Source organism: Crocodylus porosus, unplaced genomic scaffold (assembly GCF_001723895.1).
Source record: "Crocodylus porosus isolate Cpor-Errol unplaced genomic scaffold, CroPor_comp1, whole genome shotgun sequence".
Taxonomy (NCBI): Eukaryota; Metazoa; Chordata; order Crocodylia; family Crocodylidae; genus Crocodylus; species Crocodylus porosus.
The window spans coordinates 29020263-29030595 of record NW_017728947.1 but is presented as its reverse complement, the minus strand read 5'-3'; the positions used below and the strand labels follow the sequence as shown (position 1 = coordinate 29030595).

At 41.6% G+C, this 10333-nt stretch overlaps 1 protein-coding gene across 2 annotated transcripts in view; it reads left to right on the top strand.

The window, feature by feature from the left end:
- NELL1 (neural EGFL like 1) overlaps nt 1-10333 on the top strand; it is a 502747-nt gene that overhangs the window by 93810 nt on the left and 398604 nt on the right. For both annotated transcript variants that reach the window (XM_019551935.1, XM_019551934.1), the window contains exon 5: nt 3237-3333. In XM_019551935.1, the coding sequence (XP_019407480.1) occupies nt 3237-3333 (97 nt within the window). The remainder of the gene's footprint in view (nt 1-3236; nt 3334-10333) is intronic.

Sequence of the window (10333 nt, the reverse complement as noted above, 5' to 3'; positions counted from 1 at the left end):
ACATCCTTTTTGAATGTGGAGCCCAAAACTGGACGCAGTACTCCAGCTGTGGCCTCACCAAGGCCGAGTACAAGGGGAGAATGACATCCTGGGATTTGCTTGAGAAGCATCTATGGATGCAAGCCAATGTTTTGCTTGCTTTACTAGCCGCTGTTGTGTAATATATGTTGATTTGTATGTTTACAATGAAAAAATAGTTCTTCTATAATTGAAGACAGATATTGTGGAGTCTCTTTACAGCCTTTTACTAGAACAAGTAAATAAAACTCCAGTATTCCCTCACAAGTAGTGTTGTTGAACCCACTGTATAGCTTAGTTTTAAGTATCAGGGCTTTATCTCTTAACAGAAAATGGAGTTCTTCATAGAATATTGACTAGTCTTTTAGAAGACTACACGCTTTCCAGAGCGGACATTATTAACCCGACTCATGAATAAAGATGCGCTATATATCTGAAGAGAAATTCCTAATATGATCATGTAATTCAGCAACTAGCTTTCTCAAGGAGCATGTCAATTACTCTGTTACTTGTTCAGCCTTTTAAAGCACTTTTTGCATTTGAGTAGATGTTTAATTTTGCATGTGTTAAGCAGAAAGGAAATGCTTACTTTTTAAAATATTGATATAGATAATACATGCAAAATTCCCATAATTCTTAAAACATGATTTGGAAGAATACCACCTTATTTTGATGCTCAAGCAAATAAAATAACTCAGCGTGATAATTTTACTGGTGGGATAGGTATCTAGCTAGCAGAAGCAAAAATAACATAGGGTTTTGATGATTGCAAAGTATTTTTACATTGGAGAAATGTATTTTTATACTGCAGCATGTTAGGAAATGTGAATTAGGCCTGCTTATAATTAAGGTAAACTTAAGTAATTAACACAAACTGGGCACGTCAACACATGGCCCCCACAGTGCAGTTGTTACTGCACCATCATTTATTATTTGCTTTAGGAAGTAGTAAATGATGGCGCCTGGTTATTTTTAGCAGCTATGTCGCTGTAGCCCACCCACACTTCATTGCTGTAGTGATGAGCTACATTGCTGTAGTGCATCACTCTAGTGACATAGTGTCTTGTGTAGACATGTCCACAAATATGAAAAGAACTATTTTAAACTCTTTGCTACTGTTCTTAGCAGTAGAGTTTAGCATAACTGTTTTGTTTTTCTTATTATTTCAGAAAAATACAAAGTTTTCCTGCCTGTGGCTTTTTGGACAGATTGTTCCCCCATTAACCTAACAAACTGTTTCTTCCTCTTCCTGGTGGTAAATAAATATGGGAAGAATACATGCTTTCATTCTTGGCTCTTTGTACTTTGACATTAAAATTTAGCAATGCTTTTTTAAAAGTTCCTTAAAACTCAGTGGTCATTTTAGGTCTCAGAAAATGCGTAAACTTCTAAATAACATGGCAACTTATAACACAAAAATCAGTGCTCACGTTAGGTGAGTGTGTGCTTAAGTAGACGGGAAAACTAGTCTAAGTGTAAATGGAAGGATAACTGTGTACTGAGTTATGCTGATTGACTTGTATTTTTCTTTAAAGCCTCCTTCTAGCATTCATTCTAAAACTACAGCTGTAACGTGGGAGAGAGGAAGAAAACCTTCATCCATTTCTTATTAAACATACAGATACATTACAAGACTTGACATGTTCAGAATCTATTCAGTTGACTGTCTTACTGGTATGATACAGAACAATAGTACTCCTCTGCAAGTTAGTGTAATGGAAATTTATTTCATCATCTTTCCCAGGCTTCAGTTATAACACGCCTTTTCTGATACAAGGCAGTGCATCTGTGGTTCCAAAACAAACAAAATAGCAGCATATGTATAGGGCAGGGGAAAGGATATGGTAATCCAGAGTCTTGTATTACATTCCTGCTTCTACCACTGTCACTTAACCTTCCAGTACTTGAAATTTCCTATATGTAAGATGATAATAATACTTATTTGCCACTGTAAAGTGCTTTGTGATCCAGAATAAAAGAGGCTAGTTAAGCTTTCAAATGTTATTGTTAATATTACTTATTATAATTTATCCAAAAAAAAAAAGAAAACCTGTCGAACTCCAAATACTTACTTTTGAAAATTCCACATTGAATCAATTTATCATGAGCTAATGCTAATCTATGCTAATCTTTCCTTTTAAGTATGTGGGATGAAAATTACCCCCTTTAGGTGGCCTGTGTAGCATTTATGCAGTACTGTAATCCTGATTAAACATTCAGTATTTTTTGTTATTACTATAGTGCCTAAGGGCCAACTAAGAATGATGCCCTGTTGTGCTAGATACAACACAAGCACAAACACACCCCATCCCAAAGTGTTTACAGTCTAAATAGGCAAGACACGGTAAGAAAGAGGTGTAATGTAAAAGCAGAGGGAATTATGCGATAGCAATAGGCAGTATATTAATGTCCCCCACCCCCTTTTTTAACTGATGGCTAGGAGAAGATAAATGAAATGGAAAATAAAGAGACGGGAAAGGGGGCTTTGTGGGGAAAGTGAGTGGAGTGGAACAGGGCAGGGGAGAAAAACCATGTATGGAGTGAATCTGAAGTGGCTGTGAGGAAATGTGGGAAACGGGGAAGGGAGAGGATTGGAATAAACAGGGCTGGCGCCAAGCAACAAGGACAGAGGGAGTCTAGACATAATTCCAGAAAGTGCCCTTAATGTCCAGAAACCTGTTTTGGCTTCTTCTCCAGTGGTTCTTCATACTGGTTGAAAACTCAAACTTATATATCCCTGTAATTTTTCAAGATACATGGTTTGTGTTAGGGGAGGTACCATCTGGATCCTAATATTTGTGAAGTGGTGGTGAGGTTTGCCTGTGAACACCTTTGGGGCCTGGTGGTCTAGGGTGGCTACAGTTTTATCTTCTTCAATGGGGCAGTGACTTCATTGCTTGCTAATGCAGCTCTTCCCTTAAGGAGTGCTAAGACCTTGTATTGCGTTGCTGCACAGGGGTGCATTTCACTCTTTTTTTAAATGCAGATTTTAAGAGAATACAAATTTTTTTGTGCTTTTTGTTTTTAATAAACTTTTTACAAAATGAAATTAAATATGTTTTAAGCAAATGGCTGCATATTAATGTTTTATTCTGGAGACATTTTTTTCTTTGGGTTCAACTTTATATCTTTTTTCTTTCATCATTGATCTTTTTTTAATTAAAAAACTTCAGAGAGAAAAAGAGAACTGTATCAAATGGTGATATTTCACTCCACAGGATTTACGAACGTGTCATAGATCCTCCAGAAACAAATTTGACCCCAGGAAGCAGCTTATGGCTTGGACAGAGAAATAGGAAACATGGTTTCTTTAAGGTAAGCATATATATACAGTAGGATATGGTAGATAACAGCATATCCTGCCTTATGACCTTGAATACTCCAAATCTCTGCTGGAATTTTAGTGGGAATCTGGGTTTCTGAGAAATGCAAGAATGGATACAACTTCTAACAAAGGGGATATTGCACAGTATAGCCATCAACATTCATCAGCCGTTAACATTGTTATTTCCCAGAGAGTGGAAAGAGCTAGCCTCCACCTCCTGCTATATTTTGTCCTGGATCACGAAGGGGTAAAATGAGATGCTGGGGCATAGACTATGGGTGGGTAACAATGCATCTCTTAATACTGCTTGCTTCTAGAGTTTCCATTATTCATTACTGAAGCTTGTTTTGACTTCTGTCAAAGAGAAGATCCTTGCTGGTCTCCCCATCCTCACACCTGCAAAGCTATTTGTGATCATACAGAATTGCTTGTGCCTTGTTGAAAGGCCTGGTAGAGTTGAGACTCTACCTTAGAACGCTTCCTGTCTTTTAGTCCTGCTTTCACTTATGAGAGAAATTGCATCTCTTAGTCATTCGCTGGGAAATACGTTGAACCATGAACTACATTTTGATATCCTGAAAGCTGAGGTTGCACAGAAGTGAGAAAACATTGAAACCTGCTGACTTCATGTTTTCTCTTGGTAACCAACCAGGCATAAGTAGAGCCGCCTTTACACATGCTCGGGGGTGGGGAGTGGGGGGCATTTTAATGAGAATGGTTCCTGGACAGCCACTTTAATTAAAATGCCTCGCTGTCATGTGTATTAAGCCACTGTACATTTAAAAATGGCTGTAGGATGCTTTATCTAAACCTCACTCGACAAGGTTTAAAGTGCTCTGCGGCCATTTTAAAATGTGGGGGCTTAATACGTGTGATGCTGTGGTGACGCTGCAGCGTTCTCATTAGATCATAGAGCAAACTCGATTAATTGAGTCTGCTCTGACATGTTCTAGTGAGAACGCCCACGAGTACACGTGAAGGCAGCCTAGGTGTCCAGTGGCTCATTCTCACTGATGTAGCTGACAGGGAGCATGCCTGCTGGCTATAATGGCTTTCTTAGCTTTTTTCCATTTGTGGGATGCCCCAAGACATCATGATGAACCAGACCAGTGTAAAGATGATGGAGATGGGCAAAATTAATGTGCCACTGCAGATAAATACCTTAAAACCTGGGAACCTCCTTTCCATTTTTTTATTTCTCCTTCTACTCCTCTTTATCCTCCGGTAAGCTTGGATGGCTTTAAAGCCTAAGCTGAATTATTGTAAAATTTAAAAATTAATACTCTGCTTCATAGGCAAAGTTATAGCGAAAGCTGCCCAACTGTCATGTCTAATTTCATGTCCAATAGATACAGCAATGAATCTGTTGCTGACTAATGAGCATGGAGTATAATCAGTTGTTGGGCAATGTACAGCAGTTTTTCTGATAAGTTCCTCAGCTCATGGCCCACAGAGCAATCTATGGATTCATTCAGATTAAAGGAACACCCTTTAATGGATCCATAGATTAGTGATCTGTTTTTCTGCATCCCTGCTTGAGATGTTTTTCCGTTAGCAAAACAGTTGATTACCAGTTTAGCTGCACTTGGTATTTAAACTTATTATACAGGTTACTGGTGTTTGAGGATCCCACTCACATTTCAAAATCTAGATAAAGCATTAAATTCATAATTGCATATTGGTACATCTAAACAATGTCTCAGCTGTACCAGGTGAAATCATTTGGGGTTCTACTTCCATGACTGTAAAAAATAAATAAATAAATACATAAATTTACATAAGAGGCCATGAATTGCACTTTACTTGGACTTTATTTCTTGTTGCAACAGCTGAGCTGTCTCTGTGAAGTGAAATTGATAGTATTATTTTATTCTACAGCTGTTGTTTTTTACCTCAGCTGCTTCCCATAATTCCACAGATGGTAAACATATGTTTATAGCCACATAGAAAAAAAGAAGTTCTATTGGATTCACCCATCTTTAATTCTTATTTTGTGCAGACAGCCAGAGTCTAAGAACTCTGGGATATTATACGTTTGTAAATTAATATTTCTACGCATTAACACTTTGGAAACAGCAGGGAAGTTAATGATATGCTAATGAGCTGCCAGATTTTATTGATCATAATGAAAGTCGACAAGTGCCTTTCTTTGCTTTATGTAGGCTTGAATATTTTACTAACTGTCTGCAGGGCAGAAATACATAATTGGTTGCATTTTTTTAATCCTGCTTGTTTCAAAAGTCTTTTTTTTTTTGGATACCCATTGCAAAAACTTGGGATTTTGCCAGTTTATAAACAGTACACATATCCGTCCATATATTTACATGCTCAGCAGGACCTCCCTTCTCTTTTCAAAGCAATTTGTTTCAGTGTTTTAGCATATAAAAAATAGAACTATTTTCCTCAATGTAAACAGAGATCTGCAGGGAAATAAGAGCGTTAAAAAAGAATGGGTATGTGTGGCAGAGCTGTGTTAGCATTTTTGTCTAAAAGCTATGGGTTTTGTTCTGCATTTTCAGTCTAATCATAATAATTCCTAACAAGTTAGGATTATAGCGATGTAATTAACTAATTGTTTCCTGCTTTCTTCTTCTCTCCTCTTTTTAAATATGAGTAATAATAGCATAAATATGCATTTTGAGCTATATTTATCTGTTTACCTCTCACACACTGGACACATCCTGTTAGGATCAAGAAGAGATTATGAAGCTAAGTAATGGAAGACAGATTCTGACTTGTTTATTCCCTGATTAATCCCATTGGGTCTGTGGGAATACTGGAGGACAGAGATATATGGCATAAGTAAGGGGATTAGAATTTGACCCTTTATATTTAGAGAGCTAAAATATAAAATAAATATTTCACAGTATTAGTATACTACACTGCCATTTGAGCACCCCTGTCCTATAATGTGTTGAGTAAATTAAACTCCCATTCAAATAACTGGGAATTGACAGCCTTCACTGCTTTGCATAACAGTTACTTGCCCCTTGCATGATCAGACTTGAGGTGGACAGTGGAGTGCGCTGACAGCAGAGAGATCAAACATAAGCAAGATATGGCTACCTTGTAAGGCTAAGAAAATTTCCTTAGCAAAATTGCATGAAATTTAGTGAACCCAAACAAAAATCACATAAATTATTCCTTTTGAAAGACTGAGCTAATGTTTGTGAACCCTTCAGGCTTCCTTGCTATTGAGGCTTGTTGGAGGAGGGTTAGGGAAAAAAAGTAAAGAAACTTTTAGGGAGCAGGAGGAAAGAGCCTTTTCAATAGTCTCAAACCTCCAAAACACCCTCCCAAAAGTTGATTACAAATTATCTTACCCTGCTATCCTTAGTCTTCAGTAAGATATTTTCAAAAGAACCAAATAAAAAAATAACTCAGCAGCATATTTTGCAAGAGAATCCAATGACTGAACTCAAAAAAGAATAGAGATTATTTCCCTTATGCATAGATCTCACTGCTTATAATAACCTTTATTAGTGTCTAGATGCTATGTGATAGGAGCTTTGAAAATATATATTGACAAGTATGTTCTATTAATTTATATAGCACCACAAATATACATAAGCTCCATAAGAGGTGCCATACTGGGTCAGACCAATGGTCCATATAGGCCAGTATACGCTGTCCAACAGGGACAGGTGTGGACCAGAGGGAGAGCACTGAGCCAGATAGATCTAGAGTGATCTATACCCTATTTATTACCCTTCCTGGCATCCACCATCATTGGTTTAGAGATGGCAGAAGAAACATCTCCAACCATTCTGTTCAACAGATCTGTCATCCCTGAATTTGTCCAGTCCCTTTCTGAACCTGTCTTTGCTATCTGCTTCTACCACCTCCTGTGGCAGTGAATTCAACAAATTAACTATGCAGTACATAGAAAAATACATTCTCTCCTTAAACTTGTTTCATACAAATTTGAGTGGATACTTCTAGTTCTAGTACTCTGGGAGTTAGTGAATAACAGTCCCCTGTGCATTTGGACCACTCCCTCCATATAGACTTCTCTCATATGACCCCTCAGCCTTCTCCTTCCCAAATGGAAGAATCCTAGCCTTTTTTGTCTCTCTTGGTATGGCAGCTGCTCATTTTGGTTGCCTGTCTCTGGACCTTTTCCAGTACTACTACATTATTTTGGAAATGAAGAGACCAGAATTACACACAGTGTTCAAGCTGTGGGTACAGCATGGATTTGTATAGTGTCATAATGATGTTCTCTGTTTCGTTTTTAATTTCCTTCTTAATGATGCCCAGCATTTTATTGGCTTTCTTGGTCATCACTGCTCACTGAGCTTACATTTTTAGAGATCTATAATGACTCCAAGGTCTCTTTCCTGAGTTGTAACTGTTAGTTCAGAACTCATTGCCATGTTTTACCCATGTGCATTACCTCACACTTACTGACATTGAAGTTGATCTGCTATTTTTGGATCAATCATTTAGCTGGGTGAGATCTTTTGGCTTCATTTTTCCATCAGTTCAGGACTTGACTACCTGGAATAATTTAGTATCATCTGCACACTTGGAAACTTCACTGTGCACCCCTATTTCTAGATCATCGATGAGAATGTTGAATAAAATTGGGCCCATCCTAGATCTCTCCAGGATCCTTATTAGACCTCCCTCCATTCTGAAAAATGACCTTTAACTCTACACTTTGTTTCCTATTTTTTCACCAGTTCCTAGTCCTTGAAATACCCTTCCCTCCTATCTGGTGACAACTCAGTTTTTTTTTAATAAGGCTTTGTTGAGGGAGCTTGTCAAGTCCAAATGTATTAGGTTAGCTGTACCCTCCTTGTCGACATACTTGTTAACTCCCTCAAAGAACTCCAGCAGATTTATATGTCAGGACTTTCCTTTGTCTGGCAGGATTTCCATTTTCAAAAAGTAGGTTGACTTCCCCAGCAGCTTATATTTGTCTATGTGACTGCTTGATTCCTTGTTATAGATTGGTGGTACTCAACCTTTTTCCTAGGTGGGCTACATGGGTCATGCCCCTTCCATTTACAAACCAAATGTGGATGGTGGCCCAAATCTGGCTCTTGGGGTGGGCATGGCAGGGTCCCATCCAGCTTCATGCAGGGGGCAAGGGGTAGTCCAGCCCAATCCAGCCCTGCAGGTGGAGGGGCAGCCTTGATTTAGCCCTATGTGGGAAAGGCTACTTCAGCTGGCAGAGGGGAAGGGGCATGGCCAGACCTGATTCAGCTGGGCAGGGGGAAAGGGGATGTGGCCTGGCCCTAACCTGGCTTGGTTCCAGCTGTGCTGGGGAGAAGGCATGGGAATTTGGCAGTGGAGGTGGGTGGCCCTGCTACCACTTGTGGGATGCCTGGCAGGCCAGATGCAATGGCTCTGCAGATCACATCTGGCCCACAGGCTGAGCACCCTTGTTATAGAATCTACCTACTTATCAGGGATGGAAGAGAGAATCACTGGGCTGTAGTTCCCAGGATCACCTCTGGGGTCCTTTTTGAAAATGGGTGTTACATTGGCAACCTGCCAGTCTCTGGCACAGAGGCTATTTGTAATGGTAGGTTACATATTATTGCTAGCAGTTCTTCAGTTTCACCTTTGACTTTCTTCAGAATTCTTGGGTTAATGCCATCCAGTTTTGGTGACTTCTCAGTATTTCATTTTCCAGTGTTTTTCTGAAACTTCTTCTGTTGTCACTTAAATGTGGTCCAACTCTTCTGACCTGTCTACCTTTTACACCTTGGCCCCACCTAATTCTCTGGCTGGATTCTGATGTATTTTGTGGGACACCCCTTAAATTCTTTCCTGGCATTATTTCTCTTTTACACTCGAACTGCCAGAGTTTGTGAGCTTTTCTGTTTTCCTCATTTGCAGGGATCCTGGTTTTCTCTGATTAAAAATTGCAAATTCTTTGGTTAAAAACCCAAAATCCATGATAAAAAATTAAAAGCCCCCCATAGCCCCTCCCAGTGCTGCTGGTGTTCTGCACTCCCCCCACAAAGTCTCAACAGCCCTCCTGATGCCCCTTGCAACCCCCCACAGACCAGACCCCCCACAGACACTGGCACCCACCCCAGCAGGTAAAGTGTGTGTGGGGGGAAGAGGCGGAGCAGGGCATGGAAAAGGGAAGGTGCTGGGAGGTAGGTAGATCAAGAAGCGGGGAGTGTGCCCCTGTACCCACTCCCAGGAGGAGGGCCAGGGGTGCCACTCTGTGGGCCACACGCATGCTGGCCAGCCTGACAGGAGGTTCGCACACAGAGGCTGCCACTACAACTCTGCCACTGTGCCCTGCCCTACCATCCCATGGCCACCTGAATGGCTTTGTGGGCAAGTAGCGCAGGGCGTGGCAGCAGCAGTGCGGTGGCAACCACCGTGTGTGGGCCATATATGTGCCGCCTGGCTGAGGGGTGAAGTGGGAGGCTTGCATGCAGCGGCATGCCCCGCAACTGCCTGCATGGCTCTGTGGCGGTGTGGGGTGGTGGCGGCTGCATGCAGGGTGGGGGGGCTTTGTGGGCAAGTGCTGCCACTGTGGAGCCATGCCCTTCGCTCCTGGATCCTAGAGGCTCCTAAAGGCTCTGGCCACATGCCAGCCTCCTTCTCTCCATCCCCTGGGCTTGGGGGCTGTGGGGCAGGGCTGGGGAAGATGGTTGGGGGCTGAGGGAGCAGGGAGTGCTGCTGGCCCCAGGCAGCACATTGCAGCTGGGAGCAGGGCCACGGGGTGAGGGCAGGGGTGCTTTTTTGTAGTGGGTTTTGCGGGCAAGTGATACAGGGGGCAGTGTGGTGGTGCCCGCCATGTGTGGGCCACACACGTGCCGCTGGCCAGCTGCCTGGTGGAGGGGGAGAGGGAGGCTGGCATGTGGCCACAGCACAGCTCCATGGCCGACGCTGCAGCCACAGCGAGGGATGGGGGCTGTGGCTGGGGCTTGGGCTAGAACGCAGCGGCCGCTGTCACTTACTTGGAGGGTTGTGATGGTGGTGACGGCTGCTGCCTCCACAACCTCCTGCTGCCACTGC